General features: G+C 40.7%; 1 protein-coding gene across 2 annotated transcripts in view; it reads right to left on the bottom strand.

The window, feature by feature from the left end:
• Smox (Smad on X protein) overlaps positions 1 to 25,939 on the bottom strand; it is a 91,261-nt gene that overhangs the window by 42,802 nt on the left and 22,520 nt on the right. Inside the window, exon 2 of one of the 2 annotated variants that reach the window (XM_083143261.1) lies at positions 4,758 to 4,823. The exons of the other annotated variant lie outside the window; for it this stretch is intronic. Coding sequence (XP_082999387.1) covers positions 4,758 to 4,823 — 66 coding nt within the window. The remainder of the gene's footprint in view (positions 1 to 4,757; positions 4,824 to 25,939) is intronic. 2 annotated transcript variants of the gene reach the window in all.

Raw genomic sequence — 25,939 nt, 5'->3', positions numbered from 1 at the left:
AAACTAATTCCCTTACTAACTGGTTAAAGATGTTAATAAATTATGAAATACTAGTGGTTTTATCATGTTAAGTTATTTTAGTTTTTGCTTTATGTTAATATAAATCAATTAGATTTCATATTTATTATTGTTTTGCATTCTTGTTTTACTTTTATTGTGCGTATTGATGTAGATTTGTTAATGATCTCTTGAGAGAGAAAAGGCATTGAACACTCACAACTACACTAATTTGTGTATGTTTTCGATAATATTCTTAGTAAAGTATACTTGAAATTAAAAGTAATTGCTTATATTTTGTTTGTTGGAACAAAAACTCTCCCCCCGGAAAGTTTTGGCGGTATATTTCTATTTTTATGCCGTTTATTTGCTAACGCTTACCCGGGACCGTCAGTAGTGAGATCGCGGGTTGATTATTGAACTTCCTAAGCCACCGACGTGGCTGAACTTCCATTGTAATAATACGTATTTTGGTTACTGCACGCCACTTTTCACTCTCTCTAGGTTGACCGCGATGACTAGGATGAATGATAATTTGACGAAGCAGACGAGTTAAAATACAATGCCATGCCCAGTATATGAACCTATGACCCCTGTCTTCGCAGCACTACGCTAACCGTTCCGCCACGGAAGCTGGTGTGGCAACTATAGTACATAACTTTAATTCTTATAACTAACCGGGGATGGGGTCTCTGGTTTGGTTCCCGCCGGTGGCAAATTCCAGCGGGCCAGTGCCAATGAACACTCCTAATCATGGAGGAGTGGTCAGCGTAACGCGCTATGTAACCAGTGGTCCTCGCTTCGAAACCTGCTGAGGCAAGGCACTGTGATCCTCCCACCCTCAAATTTCATAAGCATTAATTCTCACCGAAGTGATCAACCCAAGAGTTAAAGAACGACGAAAATCACTAAAATTGAAGCATTTTGCCCATGGAAGTACTGTTGGATCTTTGATCTGTATGAGCAAAAACATTTTTTCCAAAATCTTGTCTCTATTTGCTATTCCGAATCAGAAAAAAAACATTAAAATTCCTTCTAACCGCGCAACCATGAAAACAGGCGGCTGGGCAGAATTGCGCTGGTGCCATGTATGGGAACAGCAAAGCGAGAGCGGGGCAATACTCGCTGGTCCCCGCGCACTGCGTGGCAACGTCAACCGGGCTGTATTGCCTAGTCGAGCGTCAGACAGACCTCTCTCCGAGGAACTTTTGTGTCATTCCTGACCTTTCTAGCAAATACTGTCAATTTGTATACATGGATTAAAAAGACCAACTCTACAACGAGATCTTTCATTCTCTTACACCTCCGAACACACGGGGTTGTGCTACGACGTGGCAACATCGCGAACTTCTGCCACCCGCCTAATTTCATGGCAGTGCGTTTAGTGAATCTTCGTGTGGCTCGTTTTCGTTGTTGCCTACGCATGTGATAGAAAAAAGGCTTACGATGCCATGAAACAATTTGAGATACCTCTAAAGCAGCGAAAGCAAGACAAGACTCACGTGAATATTCCAGAAGGGATTCTAAACATATGCAACTTTTCAGAATTTGAACTATTACACCGATTTTTTGTTACGGGACTGGACTTGCAGTTTACGATTTATTTATTTTGATTAGCTGTCTGCCTCTTTTGGCTATGGCGAAGATGAGGATGAATGATGGTAAGATGAAATGACACTTGCAAACAATACAATTCCTACAGAGTGGTAGCCTGGCTGCAGGTAAAGGTGCCAGAGCCTCGTTAGTCTGAAAATGCAGTCCAGGGTGTACTGCGTGGAAATGAGGTCGATATTTGGGTGTCTTCAGATTGATTGAATTAAAATTGTTGGGTGCGTCGGCACATATAGCCATTTTGCACCCGGGGAAAAATATGCCCTTATCTAAAAATCTTACTTAAAATGTTAAAACAAGGGGTTAAAAAAATACCTTGAGATAAGTTAAAAGTGCAAGGTTATAAAGGGCACATAACACATTAAAAAGTAAGAATAAACTAAATGCTTCCTCGCAGAAGCTAAAAACATTTGATGAACGAAACAGTCATCTCCAACAGGGATGACAAACAGTTAGGAAGATTAAAAGTCTGCCCGAGGCACATTCAACAAGAATATGCCGAATACTTAAAACGACATGACAAACACGACACATTGGAGGGTCCAGCCCTTACATCTCGGACCTGCAGTTTAACATGGGATTTGAACCACCGTGCAAAGTACCTTCACCGGGGATCGAACCTGGGATCCTTTGACTACAAGGGGACAACGCTACAACTACACCATGGAGGAATTTTCGGAAAAGTTTTACCACGCCTTGTGGTACCAAACATAGCAAACGGGAACAAACCCATTGCACAATAAACAACACGCACACACTACAAGAAACCAACGATGCAACGCGCTTTAGCATGTATTTCCGCATTCCTTCGCAAGCCGGTGTTCGCTTAGCGCCTCGTCAGCCACTATGAGAATCATATTCTATGACAGACGGTGCGAGATCGATAAACACGCAAAAGAACATGTACGGTACACAGTGACGGCAATTACCCGACACGCACGTAGAAAGTAAACGTGGAAAAAAAAGATGGGAGGGATTGGAGGAACGCGCGCGATTGTCCTTTCCCAATTTGTACTCACCTGGTTGCCGAGGTCCATGGCGGGCATGCAGCACCTATAGCGCTCGCGGCGCGAATAGTTGCCCGCGCGCAAACTTCCGGCGAGAACTAGTGATGCACCTCTCTCCCCCTCCCTGCCCGCTTTTCCCGTAACCGACTGCTATTGTGTCGTCTGTAACCTGACTCAACATCAACCGCCGTAACTACAAGCCGAGGAACATCGTAACTCTTGCACGACTGCAAACTACTTCCTTCGGATAGGGGCCCTAAACTAAAATAGTTTGGCGTCAAAATCAATAACAAAGAAGACTAGGGAGCCCGTCGCGCACACTATTGCCACTGACACGGTACTAAAATTCTCGCAGGCGCCAAGGAAGATGTGTAGTGGGGAAGTCTGATATTTCTGCCTGCAAGCAGGGGAGATATATTTCAACCACGGCCAAGAGAAAATAACCAAACGTCAAGACTGAACATCCAATGTAAGGATTCTTCAGACAGTTTCGAAATGGATATTTGGTTTCATACTATGTCCTAACGTATTAAAAAGTTTTCGCATGTCGAAACGCTCCTGCAACATTATGAAAATTGTTCAAGTTTTCATGGCGGAATTCTGATTTTCGAACTCCCAAACTTTTACCTCTTATCCGTGTGCATCTACACTTCCTACACACAGTGGATGGGGGCTACAACGCCCCTATGTGACCACCATACTTTCCTACAAAGAACGCTCAACTAGTGGTGCGCTACTACGCTAAAACCACCTTCGTCTGTGTCGTATTACAGGTAAACACAATGGTGTCCCAAGTATGCTTAGCAGCAGGTTTTGCTTAAGCGAGAGAGTGGTTGAAAAATTGTGAGAATGGCCTTAATTCCTTGCTTGTACTTTCGATCATCTTGATTGATTGACTGAATTGAAAATGTTGGGTGAAGCAGCACTTAAGGCTATTTTGCAGCCGTCACATCCCCGTAACGAAACTAAAATCAAAATCAGTCTCTAAGAACTAAAATCTCCGTACCTAATTAAAAGCGCGGCTGTAAAGGGGTGCTCAACACATACAAGACCAACACACCCTTATAAGATTATACTGGCCATAGGCCCAGAGGCAAGAGCCTCTTTAGCCTGTAACATTGCGGTTGTATTAAGTGGAAGTGAGGCTGACTTTCGGGTGCGTTCTCAAAAAAGGTTTACACCCCTTGATAATCATCTTGGTATGTGGAGCGTGAAAAGTTAGTTTCCATGAAATAGATCTTTTGTCAAACGAATATCACGAGTTCGGGAATTGTGACTGTTCTCAACAATACAGTAAAACCTCATTAATCCGGACCCCAATAAGCCGGACTTCGCTTAATCCGGACAGGAAAAAAAAGCAGAATGCATCATCATAATATGGGTATCGCGTATGTACGTACTGCATTGTCGTATTGCTTTAAATTTTACTGCACTGTATAGTGTATATAGGCCTATGCCCTTTAAATACACCATAATAAATATGTTTTGTTGCTATAAACGGAGTTTTAATACACTTTCTGCTGTTCTTCTAGGTTATTTAAGTTAATCCGGACTTTCGTTAAACCGGTCAACTTATCCCCCCATTAGTCCGGATTAACGAGGTTTTACTGTACTTGTTTTCAAAATGGCACGTTCCCTTCCACACAGCATTTCACACTGATTCTCTTTCTGTAGTTTGTACTGTCGGCGCAGACTATGTGAATTAACAACCTGTGTAAATTACGCGTGGAAATACAGACTTATAGTAGACTATAACCGTCTCGGAGGCCGAGCGCGTTAAGCGATCGACCAATATTCCAGGTTCGAGTCCTGGTCTAGGAATGGGCCAGTCCATCAATTTCATATCAGAATTTCATCCGCACCGTCGCAATTAGCTAAAACTAGCAAAAGGCGACGCAAAACAGAAAAAAATACAACGATTACAAAATGCGGCACATTACTGTTCTGAACTAGCGGGGAAACGAAAAATTTCCTCGTTTCCTGAGGGGAAATTTGCAACCAAAGCTTGTGCTAGGTTGTACATACATTAATTTACTTCTTCGTTGAATTACAGCAAAGTGCAAGTGTGTGTATATATATATATAACGGCTAAACTCACCCATCGATCGTGTCAAGTGATCATGAATATGCTTTTTACAATACCTGTTGGCTAGATGCTTATCGACGCGGCCTGTCGGCAGGGCAGGGCGAGTCCTCTCTACCGGCAAACTGCAAGGAACAACGATCACAACATTACACTCGAGTCTATAAGTCCGAAAACTCAGAAAGTAAAATAAGAATATTCGCCCGAAAAGAGAAAAACCAACTAAACCCAACTTATACAAACCAAATAACTACAATTAACTAATTGTAAACATACATAAAAGGCCGCAACGTGCCCATGGTGTGGTACGGTTGTGATCAAGATGTGTGAAGAATAAACTGGATTGGTTAGAGTGGCAAAAAGTTTCACCCCATTGCAGGAGAGCGCATCCAACCCTTGTGCTCGGTGCTAATACGATATGCCAAAGTTCGGTATTTCCACAGAACAACGGACATTTGTGTGCGATTTGAATGTCCACCGAAAAAAAAGAGTTCCATACTGCAGAACGAGCCAAGGGCCAGGTGAGAGAAGAAAAAAAAACACCAGAGAAGTTTCATTATCATATTATGTGTGTTATACTGATATATAAACGTTCTTACTTGCAGGACGAGTTAAAAAAGCAAACGAAAATGACAATTTCCAGCAAACTTGTGCACCTGGACAGGCAGAAAAAGTTTCTATATTGTTGCAAGATGAATTATCTCCGAACCAATTAATACCAAAACCGTAATTATAATCTATTACAAACCATATTTCAGCTAGACCGAGTTTGGCGTCATACATACAACTTAGCATTTACGTAATATGTATATCTAACTACGTATTTTATACATTCAATTAACAAATATATTAATTCAACTAACATTCACTTTTATTATATTTTTTTTTTTTTTATTTTTTTTTTTTTACAGATAAGTCACAAATGAATTTCCTGACATTTAGCAAGACAATAAAATCATAACCTTATACGAACCAATCATTAGGTGTTGTAAATGTGTAGCCACTTATTCGTTTTCAGACGTTTTGATATATATTCTGAGAGATTAAGAATACATAAACATTCAACGAAGATTGACGATTTAAAAATATCGAAGTTTAGACTATAAAGACATTCTATATTTCATTCTCTTCATATTATGTTGATTTGAAGGGTGACATTTCCAAGTTCATTTATTTTATTAGTATCAGATGGAAAGATGCTTCCATATTCGGCAAGATGAGCTAATCCGTTATATAGGGTATCCATAAAGGTTGTTTACGCAACAACAAGTCTTTGTCGATCAAGATAATATAGATGTATACGGACGTCGGTATTACCGATACTGATATATCGAGGTTGATGCATTTACCATATCGACACTTGATATTTTAAAAATATCAAATCGATAGCGATATATCGCATACCACTATATGGAACTTAGTTTAGTACGTTTTAATATAACGAGTAAGAACCAGACGTGAATTAACACTACACTCTAGTGGAGGATAATGTTCTTTCCTGTCAGATACTCATTTTTATGCTCATTAAAGATATACTGTTGGTTTAAAAAATATCACGAAGAGCGATCGTCTACTTTTACACGTCGAAAGGGTGCTTTGCTTACCTTTAGAGGTTTAGGGAGACCCCACCCCCTCAGCCATCACTGGTATAAGCTGAAACACTTGCTGATACTGCTTTCAGTTACCCACAATAAACCAAACGTGACATTCTCCTATTCATCTTCAAATTAAATTTCCCATAACTAATGTGTGTGAAAACAAGAAAATTATTTGAAGCACAAAATACCAAAGGAGGAAGAGACATAAGACATTTCGTTAAACCAAATTCAATTCGGAAGTATTAAAACTATAATTCAATAATAAAAAACTCCCCGTTGCTGTTCACATATCTTTTCCAGGATATTTTTAAAATTTTATTTTTACGCTTTCCGCACAACTCGTATCCTGCGTTGAAAATTGTGGAAATATGTCAAGCTTCTGCCAATGAAGACCTCATACTTTTCTATTTGATCACTGCTGGGAATTAATGACGTCTAAACGCATCGCGCCGTTTTTCAATTACTTTGTCGACAACTTTTTATTAAAACTCACTACTGGATAACTTATTCATCGAAACAATTCCTGCAGCGAGAATACAGCATCATTTATAATTTCCAGTTTGAAAAAGGACATTTTAGCTATGAACCAAGAGAGAAAAAGTGACGAATTATTGTGGTAGGGCTGTAAAAGGTCTCAACTAAACTAACACGTGCACATCCCTTTTACTATTTTTCCCTAAGGTTCACAAACTTATACCGTGGCCTGACCCGAAGGTAGTTGATGGGTGCTATAATTGCCTTTGGCAAAGCGTGCGAGCGCGTGTTATGGTTAATTGTAAATCCTTATTTAACCTACCTTTTTTTTTTATGAGATGAGTGATTATATGATGATACTGATTAAGTTTGTGTTTTAAGTCCACCTTATGCACAGTAAGGCTAATCGGGTTAAAGTGGGATCCGAACCACTATGAGCCTCCATCGGGTATCGAACCCGAGACCCCTTGGTTACAAGGCGACGACGCTACCACTGCGCCACTGGGGAAGCCTGATGATGATACTGATGAAGGGACACTGAAACAGAACGCACGTGCCGGGACTCGAACCCAGGACTCCTGGTGTCGTAGCGCACTATCCTAACCACTCTGCCACGGAGGTCAGAGCGCTCTGTCATAATGAAATTCGGGCTTTCCGAAGACATACAAATGTCAACCTGCTTTCCCCGTAGTAAACCCTGGACTGCAATTTGCAGCTGGCGACTGGACACACAGCCTGTATAATCCTCCATGAGGTTCGTGTTCTGTTGTCCACGTTTGTTATTATCCCTTCATCCATTTCATATTATCACCATTCACCGCCATCTTCGCGATTAGCAAAAAGTGGCAGCAAACGAAGTAAATAAAACCAATCAATCAATCATGTGTGAGAATGTGTGTGTGTGTGAGAGAGAGAAGCCAAATAGAAAGATTTCTACTCATATACTTCCAGCAAAATCTGTTGGTACATACCATGTATGGATCTAAGAACGACAAGCGAGCTAACTACGTCACAGCCTTGGGTTCGACAACAGTATCTTACATCTGCGTATACCACGTTCGCCATTTCTACGCTACGTTACTCCCAACATTTTTTTTTTTAAAAAAAGAGGCAAGAGTCGATAACTAGATACTAACTAAATTTACCTGGTTCAACTAGCGGACATCGAAGAGGCTTCGAAACTGCGAAATCCGACAACGTGGTCCGATCGTGTGGCAGATACCGTAGCCTAATTACGTCGCCCCAACGGAAAACCTTTGGGTCTCCATCCACCAGCCGCGCCGAGGCACTTTCCGAGAAACCCCGCAGCACCGTTCGGCTGCTCGATACTCGGAAGGCAATCCTCGGCAACTGGAACCTTCGCAGTCGAGAAAGGGAGCCGAGATAAAGACGAATAAGTACATCACGGTTGCTTCCCGCATTAGCAGATTAGTAGAAAATGGTAAAAAGGAGGACTGTGCGATTGCACTGTTTTCTTTCACTTATCGAAAAGAAAATACGGATATTGGTAGCATTCTAAGAATGCACTTTTTGGTTATCGGTTAACAGCGGAAGCAAAAACAAAAATATTTTCCCAGGAAGTACATTTATTTTGCAATGTTCACACGCGATTAACCAAGTACAACTCCTCCCCCAAACACCCTCAAACGAACAATACTATACTAATAAAGCGAGGCCTCATCGATGACGTAGTGGTAACGTCGGCGCCTTGCAATCATAGGGTCCCGGGTTCGATACCGGGTGGATTCTTTTGTTATTTAGTGTGGCTTTTGTGCCACTTTTGGCTAATCGCAAAGATGATGATGAGTGATGATATGATGACATTGAAGGAACACTAATATAGAACACCCATGCCCACGCCGGCGTCTGTGTTAACCAGTCCACTGCGGAGGTCGGCAATTAGTGATGATTTTCATTGATTCAATTAGGTTATTTTACGTTGCATTTTTCCACTTTTGACTAATCGCGACGATGGGAATCCCGTCTGCAAGTCCAGGCGCCAGAGCGTCGTGAGTCTGCAAAACGCAGTCCAAGGTGTACTGTGTGAAAGGATGAATAATGTTGAGCTGAAGGGGTACTAACATAACAACCATGCCCAGGCTGGGATTTGACACGCAAAATTTCAGTTCTCTGTTGTAATGTGTGAGAGGGAGAGACCAAGGATATTGTGGTGGATAGTGGAACCCTTAAATAATCCCCCCATTTTCTTCTTGGTCACGTTTCTGCAACGCATATCCTTCTTTCGTCAGGGTTGGTGCAATGGCATATCGGAACAAAAACTAAAGTGAAAAGTAGAATTCGGACCACTTGAGTGGGTGTCCACCGGGAATCGAATCCCGAGGACCCTTGATTACCAGGCGATGTATTTCCGACCGGTAGAACTAATAGTGTCCATCTGAACAACTATACTACTAGTTCCTCTCAAACTGTTTTTATTTATCTCTAAAACGTAAACCTGTCGGGGGCTTGCTCCATATTGCAGTAGTCCCAAGTCATTGCAACGATTGCCGACCTCTGTGGCGGAGTGGTTAGCACGGTACCGGTTTCGAATCTCGACATTGGCATGGGCGTTCTTTGTGAGCGTCCCTTCCTAGATTTCATCACTCATCCTCCTCGTCGCGATTAGACAAAAGTGGAAGAAAAGCGACGGTAAACAAAAATCAAATATGAAAAATAATTGCAACGACTAATCAGCACCGAAACTCTGGCCACCGTGAGCAGTCGCTGAAAACATTCACTCAGAGAGACTAAATCTTATGGACAGAGGAGAAATAAATGTAATTTCCACTTGGAATGTTAAAGCATGTGTTGCCGCGTCTCAGTCTGTTTCTATTGATATCAAATGGTGTAACGCCCGCTACAACGCAAGGTGTGGAATTTCCGTGCTAGAAGTCTGAAGGTTTCCGTTGGCCGCGTCTCCAAATGCCCTCTCGTGTAATTCCGCGTCTCTTCGTTTAGCTCCGGCAAGCGTCATGATCGGCCCCGCTGTAGCAGAGCATGGAAAATGTTCCGCTCGGCGGCATGATTCGGCGCGGTACATGGGCGGACTACCCTCGGAAAGGCACATGGAATTTTCAACTCGGAGGTTTGGGACGGTGCGTTTTTGGTGTCTCGGAATTTTAAAGGGGAAAACTTAATTTTCTATAAAGATGTGATGAAATCTATGTAACCGCTGCTGAGAAATTGAAATATAGATACAGATATAAATACATCGATACCGCAACAGAACTAGCAGCTTTAAAGCAAACAATTCATGCCAGTTCCTAGATTTACCACATACAGCGACTGAGAAATAAGCAAATTCTAGTTTCCAAGAAAGCACGACCCATGCCGGAAAGAAACCATACAGGCTTTGTTATATCTAAGGAGGAAATGTGACACTTATCACATTGACGTCATACGGATTGGAAATCGCATCTCACGGCTCAGGTACACACATCTGCTGCTCCCGATTACCAGCTTAAAATATATGGCTCCTTTCTTAATTGGCAAAAATGGTTAACTTGACGAGCTCGGGAGGTTACGGGTTCAAATTTCCTGGTAGCCCTTCCTGACGGCTTTCATCAGTTGTGTCAGGTAAATGCAGGGCTAGTATAGTTCTCTTATGTCCGCAACCTCTTGGACTTATGTTCCTTGGCCAGACAACCTCTGTATGGAAGGAGCATGCGCAATGGTGTGCGCTGCTGTAGCAAATTCCCACCAGCAACTAGTGAACAAGAAAGATAGGTAGGGTGGACTTTTGATGCAACGTTACATGCATACAAAATGCACCATAAACTCAAACGCAAAACACCCATATGTTTTTCCATACTGCATCAAAAATATACAAATCACATGCAAAATTGAAATCAAAGACCTCAGAGTGACCTTCGACATCAAGGTCAAATTTTATCAGCACATTGAAAATGTTACTATCGACAATTTCAGAAACTTAGGTTTTATTATCGGATCAAGCCACGACTTCACAAAACTAGAAACGGTAAAAGTGCTTTACTATTCCTATGTGCGATCAAAACTAGAATATGCGTCAGCACTCTTGAATCCGACTCAAAGACTTAATTCATACACTTGAATGCATTTAATCAAAGTTACTTATATATAATACCTCAAATTCAAAGCCTGTGGAGAATAGCCAACATTCGATCCACATGTAAATCTCTACTTTTACAGAAATATATTTCATGAAAGCATGGCGTATGCTTGGGAAATTTTCAGGTCAGCAAACTAATGCAAATCTAATCGCCGTCAATGCAATACTCGTGAGTTCACAGCAGCATACCAACATCTTATTACTCTGTCGATACGCGTCGAGTTGGAAACACTAATTCTGAAAAAAATATACTTAGTTGTAAAAATTTGAAAAGCTACTGCGATGATCGAGTCCCGTTACCTTATTCCGACGAAATAGTTCCTTAAATAAGTTGGTCACATGGAACTAGATCTGGCGAATAGGGTGTATGTTCCAGCATGATATTACTTGTCTTTCAAAACTGGTGCATAGATAAAGCTTTGTGGGTAGGTGCGTTGTTCTGGTGCAACATACATTTGTCGACAGAGAATAAGAACCCATATATACTGGTGCACAAGCCAAACGATCAACTACTTTTCTGTTACGTTGCGACAAGTTGAAGCCATTGTTTTTGCTCATTCGCTATTGGCTGTGAGGTAAACGACATCTAGTACAAGGAAATGGATCTAATCATTAGGTGCGGTCTCAAGGAATTTGCTTTGCTACTGACATACAATAACAGTTCTTCCAACATTTCAGCAGTGGCTAAGTTATGCCAGGCTCATTTTGCGATATTTAACCCTTAACCGGTGAGGTGTGCTACCAGACCACATGACATTTATTTTAAAACGCTCACTGCCTCTGTTTTGTTTTCAGAACTCTCATACTCCCTCTACCTTCAACTCGGGGGAAGGCGACCTTGATTACAACCCCAGCAGTCAGTCGTTCGAGTGAAGTGACAGAGTTAGTTGAAATTCGAATGTGGTCTCAGATCATACCTCACCGTCAGTGTAATATATTTTTGAAGTGGCTTTATTTTACGCTTCCTTCAAAAGTGTCATTATTCGTACGTTTCATGATATACAATCTACATATGATGGCAGGCCCATCCAGGGAGTGCTCTGAAGTTCTTCAAGCGGATGATCCGGACTTTAGCGATAAGGTATTCCGCATTCTAGCAGAAGATTATGAGAGTGATGTTGACGATATAGATGATCAATTTGCTATTCAGTCTGACCATGTAACAGACTCGGAAGAAGAATATGACGATAGTGAAAATGAAACAGAAAACGAGAGCAAGAAAAGTGACAGTTCTTATTACTATGGAAAGAATAGGTACAAATGGTCTTTTGTTGAACCAAAGAGATCAGTACGCACGCCTCGTGAAAATATCGTGTGTAAACTTCCTGCCTTGCGTCAGATTGCTCGCACTGGGGACCGAGCACAACCTATTGATGCATGGAAATTTATCTTTAGCGACGATATTATACAAGAAGTTGTGAAATGACAAATAAAAAACTAGAGCAAATGAGACAAATACAAAATACCTGACCGCACTGATCTCAAAGATGCTGACATTACTGAACTGAACGCTTTTCTTGGATTATTACTATATTCGTCAGTTTTCAAATCGAATAACGAAGATACAGAATCTCTCTTTGCCACTGACGGTACAGGTAGGGACATCTTCAGAGCTGTAATGTCTGCCAACAGGTTTTCCGTTTTGCTTGTGTTTCTTCGCTTTGATAATCGAGATGACGGATAAATGCGTAAAGAGACAGACCCTGCGGCAGCGATATCCGAGATTCTGAGAAGATTTGTAATGAACTCACAGTTAACGTATTCTTTGGGAACTACCGTGTGCATTGATGAAATGTTTGATTGCCTTCAGATGGCGCTGTCGGTTTCAAATGTACATGCCTAATAAACCATCAAAATACAGGCTAAAACTGATGTGTATGACGGATGCAAGGACTAGTTATATTTATAATGCATATAACGCTGTATGGATTCGCTGGTGACAACTCTGGTATCTCATGTACCTAAAAAGAACAAAGCCGTGCTGCTGGTTTAAACAATGCACCACTCCAAAGGGATTGATCAAGAATCAAAGAAACCAGAAATAATAGACTTCTATAATTACACAAAAGGAGGCGTTGACTCCCTGGACGAGAAATGTGCTAAATATTCATCGAGTCGGCGAACAAGATGGCCTATGGTGGTTTTCTTCAGAATCTTGGACATGGCTAGCGTCAATGCCTATGTCGTTTTTCAGTCATACCCTCAAAATACAAACTTGACTCGCATGAATTTTGTAAAGGATGTAGCAAGGCAATTAGTATTGCCACACTTGGAAAGAAGACTGGGTAACATGAGAATACCACTTGATCTCTGATCTACTATTCGACGAATTTTGGGGAAGGCTGCGATCGAACCTCAACCTATTGATGGTGAAGACAAACTTCAAAAAAAGAAAACCGTGTTACTTCTGTCCTTCAAAGAAATACAGGAAAACATCTTACATGTGCACATCATGCAAGAAACCTATCTGCCTTCAGTGTTCAAAGAACATTTGTAATGAATGTGTTGACTGTGTAACCGGGGATCCTTTATTGAAAAAAAAAAGTGGAAAGTTGGACGCTTGCACGTTTTTACATATTTGTTAATTTCTGATTATATTTTTATTATATGCTTAGGACAGAGCCTAAAGACTCGGAAAGCATTAATATTTGTTCAGTTTATAAGATCTACATGCTATAAATGTATATTTTTTTATTTAACACAAAATTATGTATGCCGTATGCTTATGACAGACAATTCAACAAAATAAGACACTTTAGAATGGTTTTCCAGCGACTGTTCATTTTTTCTAAACATGTAGTATCCTTTTGTATGACTAAAATAATAATTACAACCAGAAGTATTATTATTAAAACACAATTAACAAATCAAAATGAGTGGTCTCACGGACCACACCTCACCATTTGCGTTCTACAAATGGCACCTCACCGGTTAAGGGTTAACTGAAAGCTCTACACAACACTTCTAGACAGATATCTGGCACTAGGTAAGGTAAGGGGGGGCACGAACTGGAGGATAAAATCCCGAAAGTACCAACATTATATTATTCTGTGATATGCCTCTAGTTGGAAAATACTAATTCCGGACAATATGTTCTTAGCTGCAAAAAATGTTTTTAAAAATGCCTGAAAAAAGGCATTATATTTCAAATAGAAAGCTCACCAGTAGCAACAAGGAATGAAAATCTACCACGTAGTTATATATCCAACATAACGAAGGATTATAGCGTAATACGGCTATAACAATACGCCAATTAGCACTCCAGCGCGTTTGCCGCGACTGTTGATGTTTTTGAAAAAAAGAAAAAGTAAATAACATGTTCAGCGATTCCAGGGACAATCGAGCAGCAGGTCACATCAGATTTTCGACTCAGGGAGGGGGAAGGGGGGATGTGACGATTGTAATGTATGTGTACGTGAGACTAACAAGCAAGTCCAACGTGACGGAGAACCCTTTATGGCATAATTCATATCCCCTCCCCGTTAATACATTCGCAGGTGATAAATAGGGATCACCTCGCATTGCGCTAATAATACCCAAATGGGATTTCAAATAGAGTGGCCTCCGGTTCTATGCAAGCAGGACGGAGAAATTTGCGAAAGGGAAAAGATTAAACGTTGGCATCATTCCGTGAAAAAAGTGTGTTCGATATGCGCTGAATTTTAATTAGAGAAAATAAAATTCGAACACACTGATAGATATTCGAACTGAAACGTACGTGTACAGTGGTGGACATAAATACTTCCCCCTCAGAGTCACTGTCATTAAAATACCCGATGCGCCCGGAGCGTGGTGTTGATCACATCACCTCCAAAATGGCCAAGATGGAGAATGTGTATGGCACGGTACTATATGTACGGGGAACTTTACCTTTTCCTTTTTACCTTTACCTGTGAATTTCACTGTGCCAGGAAGGCACATAGGGGATGTAGTCAGCAACAGCCTGCGTTCACCTTTACTCCTCCCTGCGGGTACACATTGGTCAGAAAAAAATAGGGAGATAAGCCACCAAGACATCCGAGTGGACGCTCTATCCACTAATCCATCGCGCAAATCAAGGCAAGTCAATTAAGAAGCAGTGAAGAGGGACGCGGGATGACGTCACACGATGATACGCGGTTCGAAATAGATGCAGAACAAAGAAAATACGATACCATAGAACAAAACAAGAAGATACAAGTTACGTTCGTGACTTTCTTAAGTGTTCATGTAGTATTAGAAGTGACGAATTATGTGCCAACATTATGGTAGTACATTCTTACTGATTTTTAAATTATTTCTTTGAACTGATACCATATTACAAAAACACTGATAAGTTATGAACCCGACTGGTCGATAATAAAATAACTACTGTTGGTTAATGAAGAATACAGCAGAAAATTAGCTTCTGCGTCTTCAAATACACGGGATTTCCACAATTGGCAATACCAGAGTGTAACGATGCCTGATATTTATCCGTTCAAGTTAAAAGCCATGATCCCTTTCTTCGTTGTCAATGCAAAGTAGATTAACATTCTGGGTATAAAGACTTGAAAGAATTTTTAAGTCTAACGAGGTTGGTTGATTTGGTGTTTTAAGTCCACTTTATGCACAGTAAGGCTAATCGGGACTGGACCTACAGTTTAAAGTTGGATCCGAACCACTTTGTGCCTCCATCTGGTATCGAACCCGGGACCCCTTGATTACAAGGCGACGACGCTACCACTGCGCCATCGGGGAGGCCCAAGTCTAACAGGGAAATTGCCTAATAACGGAATAGTCAGCAATTAAAGAACGTGCATTGAAAATAGAGAGAGAATTTAAAGGTCACGATTAAATAGTTGAGGAAATCAACATATTGCTATGGCAGCTTCGGAACCAAAGACATAGAATTTCAGTAGTTAGAGACTTCCTGTTTTAGCCTTGTCAGATCCACAGTTTCGGAACTGCAGTGCGAATGTAAAACATACGCCTGAAACCACTACCTCTCGAGTAGTTCACGAGATTTTTGGAATTGGGGCGTTGACAGACCATGTTTGTTCTATATCGTTTCGAGAACATTATAGCCTGTTACGAAGTTACAAGCGCGCCCTATAAAAGTAAGACTTGCTACCAAAAGAAAGAAAATAACCCAAACATAAACGGATATTTCACAGGGGAAAAAAATCGTTATTCTTATGGAGATTCAGCTGGTTGAATTGGTCCCTTATGGAGATTCAGTTGGTTGAATTGTTCCCTTATGGAGATTCAATTGGTTGAATTGTTCCCTTATGGAGATTCAATTGGTTGAATTGTTCCCTTATGGAGATTCAATTGGTTGAATTGTTCCCTTATGGAGATTCAATTGGTTGAATTATTCCCTTATGGAGATTCAGTTGGTTGAATTGTTCCCTTATGAGAGATTCAGTTGGTTGAATTGTTCCCTTATGGAGATTCAGTTGGTTGAATTATTCCCTATCTCGTAGTTTTCTTCTAGCCAGAGTAACTGTTAATTATGTCCTTTTTGGTTAGTTGCGACGATGAAGAGACGTGGTGATTAGATGAAATTGATGAAGTGACACAGAAGAAACACACATGCAGCAGCCGAGATTCAAAACTGGGAATTTCCGTGGCGAGTCCAGCGCCTGAAGTGGAAAATTTTCCTGTGGTTTAAGATGGTGACAAAAATACAGATGGGGGATGCCATCACCCCCTCCCTCTCTTCCAGCACTGGGCAAGTCGGAAAGTCGACTAATTTACGTGCTCTGCCACTCTGTTCACTGTCGAAGCAATATGTAATGGTTTCATGTAAACTATTACCACAGTGCTATTACGTTCATACATCTGTGTTAGTACCTATGTATCCCGAGTACAAACTTACCATACCGTTCGGGGTGAAGCAGTTTGGCTCCTAGAAGGCGAACGGGGAGCATATCACCATTTGACTTTCGTTATTGAGTTTGTTTTTTACCCAACTTTATGCACAGAAATGCTAATATGGACTACGCCTATAAGTTAAAGTGGAATCCGAACCACTATGTTCTTCCACTGGGTATCGAATCCGGGACCCCTTCATTGCAAGGAGACGACTTTACCACTGCACCATCAGCAAAGCACCATTCGGTACAATTCACTTAACTACATTTGTATTCAAATTAAGCAAACAAAATCAAATGTCTTATTTCCTCCGAAATTCTATATCTTCCAGTTCTTTGACGCCACTTTCTCGGCATGATTAACTGCAACGACGCGATGGAAGATTAATGAAATAACAGGGTGAAAAAAATTCACGCCATATAGTTTCAAAGCAATTATGCTAGCCACTTGAGTACATTCAGCCGAATGTTACGCAAAGAAAAAGCAATATTTACTTATGAATATTTTGAACCAACATGTGGATTAATCTACAAGGTTGACGATACATTCAACATAAAAGTAGAGAAGACTCTTAATGAATGCAACTATTTCTCTGCTTCCGAGTTCTCTGAATGCATATTACTGCCAACTGCACTCAAAAGATTTCAAAGCTAAGCATAATTTCCATGGAAAGCAACAAGATATTGCTGACATAATTAAATCTTCCTAGGTTAAACTCTGCTTAACGACACGATCAAGATCTCAACCATGTGCTCTCGTTTTGAGTGACCACTGGACTGACTATTCATATTCACGTATAAAACAACACATTCCCTTTCTTCCGAAGAACTTCCATTTTGTTCAGTTTCATTAAATCTGTCCAAACTAGAAAAGAATCCAAAATTTTTGAACGTTCTCCACTTCATAAGTTTGATTTTATTTTCTAATATTCACATTACGTTGTTACGAAACTGTGCCAATATTTTTGTAAACTTGATTTTTTTAGGAAATGTCTTCAAGTACTGAAATTATACTTATTTAATATTTCTGGTAGATATTGTCTCTTAATAATGTTACGATATATTTCTCTAATTTTCAGTGTCTAAATATTCTTGAGATATTTGCACTATACTAGCTGCCTCGACATCAGGCGTCTGGGCAAAAATGCCCCGGTGCCACATGTACAAAAATCGAAAGCGAGAGGGGGACCAAGAATGGTTAACCGCGCGCGACGTGGCAACGTTCACTATGCACTGGTGCCTAGTACAAGCGTCACCCATACCTCAAAGGATTTGATTTGTTGTTTTAAAGTCCACTTTATGCACAGGAAGGCTAATCGGGCCTGGAGCTACAGTTTAAAGTGGGATCCGAACCACTGTGCCATGTGCCTCCACCGGGTATCGAAACCGGGACCCCTTGATTACAAGGCGACGACGTTATCACTGCGCCATTGGGTAGGCCCTCGTCCCTCAAGGGAAAATACACTGTTGTAATTCCGCTCTTTCCAGAATTGGTGCCACTTTTGCATCGCGTACACTACAAAGACGAGCTGCAAAATAAGGAACATGCGTTGCCGAAAATCACCAAACAAATACAGATGCGAGCAGGTGTAAGGTAGCAACAGCAAGGTACCCGATTTTGTCTCTCCAGAATGTATATAGGTACAAGCATCTAAGGATGATATTGAGAGGAATCTTGAAACAGTCTCTTCTACACACTGTCCCGGGTATCTCTGTAGCGAGCGAACGAAAACAAGTCTCTGCGCAAGTAGTGACTTTAGAGGGTTCGACCAATGAACTCGTGAGGTGAAGCGTTTGCAGCAGCGCGAAATGCTTTGCTCCGCCAACTCGCTTTCTCCTCTTCTCTTCCTGCTTCACAGGTTCCAGAGACAGAGCATAGTCTCGTAAATAAGGAGGTCTATTTCGTTTTCGGTCTCGACTCGAGTTGTAAACACCACTCTCGTTCTCATGTCTGCCTCGAAGGACAGGCCACAGTCTCGCCTCTAAATAGATAAGCTGCATATACAACATGTCACCGCACAAACGTCCACAGCGTATGGAGGTCATTACGGAAAATGACATTTTAGTAATACTCCTCTTAGTATTAGAAAGTTAAAGTAACCAAGTATCCTCTTTTGAAAGTAACAGAGTTACGTTTTACAGTTACGTTCCGGTCGAAATATTCTTGGTGATCACTTGATAAGACATTTTCAAGACAATTATCCTCATCCCTGTACATGGTAGACCAAGGAGTCCACTTTGCTTGAATGATTTTCATTCAAAATATCGTTCGTATGCCACCCACGATACTTAGCATGCTGTGGCTTGAATTCCACTTGCACCTGTTTCTTTCTCTTCTATTCCAAGCTCAACAAGATCCATTCCCTTGACAATAACTTCCATCTAGCTCCATTACCACGTTCCAAATGAATGTAGGAGCCATCCACCCACAACACTGAAGTCCTTTCGTGCAATTAGAGATGACGATTGCAATAAAGCGTAGATGTTCTAAATTTAGTATGCAACGAAGTCCAGCTTCCTTACCTTGGGCAACTCCACGAAAACCCTTTCACCATTGCATCCAGAGAAGACATAGTTGGAAAAAAGAGTTGCTAAATTGAACTCTCCCCCCCCCACCGTTATAAACTATTAACATAACAGTTTAAAGTATCGTAAAGCAAAAGTAACTGTTGGTACAGTTACTTTCTTACAAAGAAGTAACCGTGTTAGTTAGAATTTAAAAGTAAATGTCACAGATACTCAGTAACTATTTACTTCCAAACACTTGCTTTTCTGATAAACGCCTTAGCCGTGGCGTAGTGGTTAGTACATCGCGCTACGACGCCAGGAGTCACGGATTCGACTGCCGGCCTGGGAATAGGCGTTTGTGCGTGTCCATACACGATTTCGCGATTAGCAGAAAAATGACAGAAAATGAAATTAAAATAAACCAAGCCAATGACAGACGCCTCGAGATCTCGACAAACTAAATGTTATATTGTGAATGTATAGAGCAACGCTGCACAGGATCCCACAAATGGATTAAATTTGTAATTAAAATTTAAAAAAATATATTTGGCATACGTATATGTGATCATGTAGATGTTCACTTGGTATGTCTATATAAGACGCACAGTAAAATATTTTTTATTTTCAAATATCGTACATTTATAGTTTACCATGGACTCGAACGAGACTAAAAGCCTTGAGTAACAAGTTTCGATTTCGCAAAGACTGACTTCGTCTCGGTATCACTCCTAGAAATATACGTATGTTGCATTATCAAATTATTCAACATTTCTTCATTACTCATACCCTACAACAAACTACCTGGGAGATTAACCTAATGAATTTACGAATGCGTGAATAGCACAGATTGCGCGCTTTTTGTTAACTCAGTCCCTAAAAAAAGCATTCATTTTAAGTGGTCCCATTAAAGCCATCGGCAAATCCAAAATAATGCGCAAAAGTAGCCGAGGAAAGATCAAAACCGGATGTAGACTAATACTCGACTACCCGGCCGGCATCAAAGGAAAGTTGGACAAACTGGTTCCAGAAAAAAAACGTCGAATCTCAACAAGCTTCAGCTGATCAGAATCTCAAATCGCAATCTCCATAACAGATGAAAGAGATACCTGTCGCACAGGAACGGTAGGAATAGTGAAACGATTGGAAGTAACATATTCGGCTTCTGTCCACTTGTCACCAGATGCCCAAAGAGAAAGACACACAATCTGCATAAGCAGGATCACAGAATCTGGAATTTACTTGAGCAAAGCGGAAAAGGGTCGTCTTAGTGCGGCCCGAAACGGAAAGAAAAGCCTGCAAAATGGAGGACTCGCTGTTCAAGTAGTTCACCTCGTTCGAGGATTTAGTCACTTTAATATTAATAACATTTTACTTGTATCAAAATTGGTACACCATGCTGCTTACTGCGACATATCGTGTCTAATTAATTAGGAAGAAAAGGCAGAATAAAACATACCTCCGTGGCAGAGTGGTTATCACAACACGCTACGGCGCCAGGGGTCCCGGGTTCGAATCCCGGATTGGGCATGGGTGTTCTTTGCGAGTGCCCCTTCATCAATTTCATCATATCATCCTCATGTTCGGGATTAACTAAAATTGACAGAAAAGCGAAGTAAAATACACCAAATCAAAACTCATTTAAGAAAAGGTGGAAATTTCCATAAGTGAACTCGAAATATTAAAATAAATATAGCTATATTCTTTTAGCACTGAATTTGAAAACATGTGGTTTCAAATAAGTAGTCCACACTCCGAAATATGACTTGAAAAAAATTACTTTCCAGATAATGTCATAGGGATATGAAACAGGCGCCAGGTAAAAATTTTCAGAATCCCTGTATTTTTCTACCCCTGTATATGTGTAATAAATCTGTATACTTGCATGCAAAACAAGGTGTGATATCCTGTCCCTCGACACAATCGAGTGTAATGACAACACAGCGGACAGGCACGAGTGAAGAAAACAAATGACTCGAGTGTTTACTTTTCTTTCTTTTTTTACTTGGCAGAGCTGTATCAACAAGCGTTGAAAATATGGTGGTGTGAAAAGTGTCCCGTCGCATTTCTTCCATTATCATCTAATTGCGTCGATACGCATGAACAGTAAATGGATGAAATTGAAGCGACGCTCGCAAGGAAAGAACCAAGTCGAGATCAAGACTCGAAACCAGATCCTCCGGCGGCTTGATCGTGACTCAAGCCAGCGGGGCGTCGTGTAGTAAAACGGGGTTTCGTTGCCGGAAAGCAAAATTGTCGGTCGGTAGCCATCATGCAACCGGAAGCAAAAGATTATCTTCGTCCGCAAACGACCCACCACAGGCACAATCTGCAAGTAGATCTCTTTTCCGAGGACAATTGCAAGTCTTGGGACTACACGAATGGTAACGCGCTGTGCTAAGCACTCCGCCTCGGAGTTCGGCTCTAGCGTTTTCCGTTAGACGCCTTCTTCCGAAGTTACAACCACTCGAACAACGACATTTTGTCGAATTTGATGAAACAGCGCCAGTTCAATTCCGGACAAACTCCTCATACATTGTATTAAACATGAGATGCACATTAAAATGAATTAAAATATGACACAATAAACAGACTGGGAGCTGGAACTAGTATTACTGTAGTTAACGGTTGTAAAGCTTTAACATTTTTCTCTAACCTTCTTCAATATTGACATACTGTACTGAATAATGTTATGAATCACAGTGAGCTATATACTCGTATTATGTGCACAATGTTATATCACATGGAATCGCTTGTGTATGCTATTCAGTACTGATCATAGCGACGGATATTCTGTTCTTAAAATTCACTAAAAATAGTTTCAGATAAACGAGTTTTTAGTGTTCACCACGGGCACCCAAACTTTAATGTGCAGGGCAAGCTACGGCGTTTAAACAATTGACAGCGGGCAATTACATTTTTTTAAAATAAAATGAAGAGGTTATATATAAGTAACTAATACAAGCTTGGTATGTCTGAATCAGTTGTGTAGCAATTTCGATTTTGGTCTTCATTCAAATATCGTAACATCACAGTTAAAGTCTCGTATCGTCTCGATTTTACAGACATCTGTCTCGTTTTCGATACTTGTAATGGTCTGCACTGCCTTGCAGCAGCCTTAACTCGAGCTATTGTATTTTCTGACAAAGTGTTTGCCGCTGGGGGGAGAGTGAAACGCATTCACTCTAGGTAACATTCCTCACCCTCTCCCCCGAGGGGTTAATAACTTATTTAGTGGTATCCTGGTGAGTATGCATCCATGACTCACACTGAAGTAAATTTGTTTGCATATTTGTGAAGATTTGCACATTACTGTTCAGGGCAAGACGACAAAATCTTGATACAGAAGGTTACGGGTTCGAGCCCTGCCTCAGGAATCTTTTGCGTGCGTGCATCTGTTTCATGCTATCAACATTTCTTCATTGTCGAGATTAGTCAAAAGTGGCAGAAAAGTGAAGCAAAGTTTAAAAATACATTTCAGCGAAGATGATAAAAACTTCCTAATCACATTGTGACTAAAACACAGTATATTTACGAGTTGCAGCCGTGTGAAAGTGTTGTCGACAATAAAGAAAGAATAAGGCTCGAAACAAACGAACCAACTAATGTATAATTGAGGATTCTCTACATACTCAATATGTGCACTCCTGTTCAGAAAAATTGGCACATAATTCAACCGTCGAACCTTATAAAATGTGCCACTTTATGTGAACAGGAACGTACCAAACTTTTGATCCATTTCCTAAATTTTGGGCAACCTCAGCCTTTAGGTTGTTACTCTTGAACAGAAACATTTGGGACGAAGTTTTCTAAACACAACTAACGAAAAAAGGGGGCGAAATCCTTACTGACAAAGAGTCGAAACTAGGAGTTCAGTACATTCTATAAAGACGGTCACAATACCATAGAAACTTTCGGTGTACGGTTAAGACGTGGCAATGATAAACACGACGAAAATTCCGAAGCGACCTGTAGCATGCAATGGTTACGGGCCAACAGCTTACTAGAATTATAATAAAAATCAAGATCTGTCCGAAAACCCTGTCGTTTCCCCGATATTATGGAGCGGCCGCACGCCTGCTGGAGGCAGCGAAAATCGCTCCGTCGCGGAAAGGTGGCCAATCTCGGGGTTTCTTTCGCCATAAACGGCTTTGATGGGCGAAGCAGCAACGTCCCAGACGTCTGGACCGGATTCGAGACGAGCCGAGTTGTTAAAGCGGCCGTAAAACACGACTCCATGGAAACGATCGATGGGGAAAATGTACAGGTATCTCCAAAATATTCGCCACAGGTAAACATCGCCGTGGAGCGCAGATACTAGGATTTTTCCTCCTCAAAAAAAAAAAAAAATTGGCTTACTTTCCGCCCAAGTTTACAACAGGATGCAGCCCCATAGGTGTGTATATGCGTATGTATGTTGATTACCAAAATGAAATAACAGATGTCAAGCAGCGGAGATGAGATACGAAGAGCAGTAGAAAAGACTAGAGGAGATAGGATTAGAAATGCCACCATTAGAGATCAGTTACAGCAAAAACCACTATTGGAAACAATAGAAAGGCACTACAATGGTTTGGACATGTTTCAAGAATGGAGGAGGATCGCAAGTCTAGACAGGTGATGGAGGCTAGACCAGAAGACAAGAGAGGCATGTGGCAGATATAGGAAAGAAGAAAGGGAAAGTAGCCTTGGGCTGAAAACTACAGGAAGTGGATGACGGAACCCGACACCTAATGGTAGAAGGGGATGAAAAAGAAAAGTGTGTGTGTGTCCATTCCATTCATCTTTACGTCGCTCCTCTATCTCTTTCTATTTGTTATTCTATCTTTTGGGATAATCGCGATGAACTGATCAAATAGAACAAGCACAATAACACAGTCCACTTTATATAAAGATAGGCTAATCGTGACCGAAGATGCAGTTTAAACTTGGATCCGAACCACTGTGCAATGTGCCTCAGCTGGGTATCGAACCCGGGACCCTTTGATTTCAGACGACGACGTCATCACACCATCGGTGAGGTCAGAGTACAATGTGTAATTGCAGTCGGAGTTCAAATTATTTCTGCAGAAAATGTAAAGGCAAATAGTGCCATTTATGCAATTCTTGTGTTAGATGAACGGCTGTAAAAAAATATGGGTGAAAAATCAACATTTAACAACTATAATTGCAAAACCATAAACCTTGTTGTTATGGGAGTGAAAACAGCAAAACTTTGTCAAAAGCAAAGTGTAGATGTATATAATGATCAATTGCAGTGGTGTACATTTTCTGCTCTGGGTTTTTAAGTTCACATGAACTGATGACAAGAAACATTCTTTACATATTTTGTCGCAACCAATAGGAAAGTAAAACAAAACACGTCCAAGATAAAGTAAATATAGTGTGTATTTTCATTACTTTCTCTCAACTGCACAAATGAATACCCCCGTAGGATAATATTGTCATACGCTTCTATGGCGTTAACATGTCTGGAACATGTTATTTGTTCACTGTATCTCCCGGTTTCCGATACTCTACAGTTTTGCTCCTGGCGGTAACAACTGCGGGGATTATACAAGAAATGTTGCTTCTTTCTTCTGCTTCCTAAAGACTGGATGGGGAAAAAAAGTCACTCTACAACTGGAAAGAATTTCAGATATGCTGCAGTGCCGAACCTACCACGACGCGGGGATTGGTTTGATCTGTTGATGCCGGGAGGGAAAAGCACGCAAGCTGATCGAGGGAAAAGTTAGCTCTGTGTGGGAAATTTTGGTCGGAAATCTTTCAATAGGTCCTCCAAAGAAGCTTGAAACACTGCTATAATGGTTTGATTGATTAAATTGTTGTTTTAAGACTACTTTTTGCAGACAGGTTAATCAGGACTGGACATACAGCACGTTCTTCTATATTCTGCATTTCCTACGACATCTGAACTGGAAATGAGAATTCCACACGGTAAACTTTATTTAATTTTGATTTATTGTTATTTCGCGTAGTTATTCTGCCATTTTGGCTGATCGCGACGGTGAGGATAAGTGATGATATTATGAAGGAACACTCACAATGAACATCCATGCCCAGGCCGAGATTCGAACCCGGGACCCCTAGCGTCGTAGTTCGATGTGTTGACCACCCCGGCACGGAGGTTGGCCCTAAAATCCTTAACTGCCAATTAGGCCCCTATATTAGGTTAATGATATACCTATATTTAAACAACTTGTTGATTGCTTTATTTTACGTGGCTTTTCTGCCAGGTTTCTTAAAACACTACGCCATTGGGGACTCCCCTTCTACGTGGAGAGAGGTTGACAATTTAGTTCTTCCAGAAAGACACTAAATCCTTACACCCTTTTTAACAACCTGTATATGTAATTCTTGGAACAATTAACATTATATGTACCTATAAAACTTCTTTACTGAATTTGGAGAGTGAAAAAAAAAAGTTATTTTTTTTAAAATGGTGTACAGTTTATATCTTCTAATACAGTAAATTATTTTGATGAATATTAACAGTTTAAGCAATTCAAAATAGGGTGTAACAATCGTATTATATTAGTATTGAAGCAGATTCAAATTTTGTTCTCGTAGTTTCCTGAATTTTAATAGCGATTGGGCACAATAATGAAGTATTTGTTACTGACAATTTAATTTACACCCAATGGCGGACGGATAATTCGACATATTAAGTATTCCATTACACTACTTTATTTCCTCCAGCACGCGAAATTTTACCTTCTATCTGAGTAATCTAATGTTTC

The sequence above is a fragment of the Lepisma saccharinum genome, chromosome 21 (assembly GCF_977018435.1).
Source record: "Lepisma saccharinum chromosome 21, izLepSacc3.1, whole genome shotgun sequence".
In the NCBI taxonomy this organism is placed as follows: domain Eukaryota; kingdom Metazoa; phylum Arthropoda; class Insecta; order Zygentoma; family Lepismatidae; genus Lepisma; species Lepisma saccharinum.
Note: the sequence above shows the minus strand (reverse complement) of the source record. Positions and strands in the feature narration are given on the sequence as shown.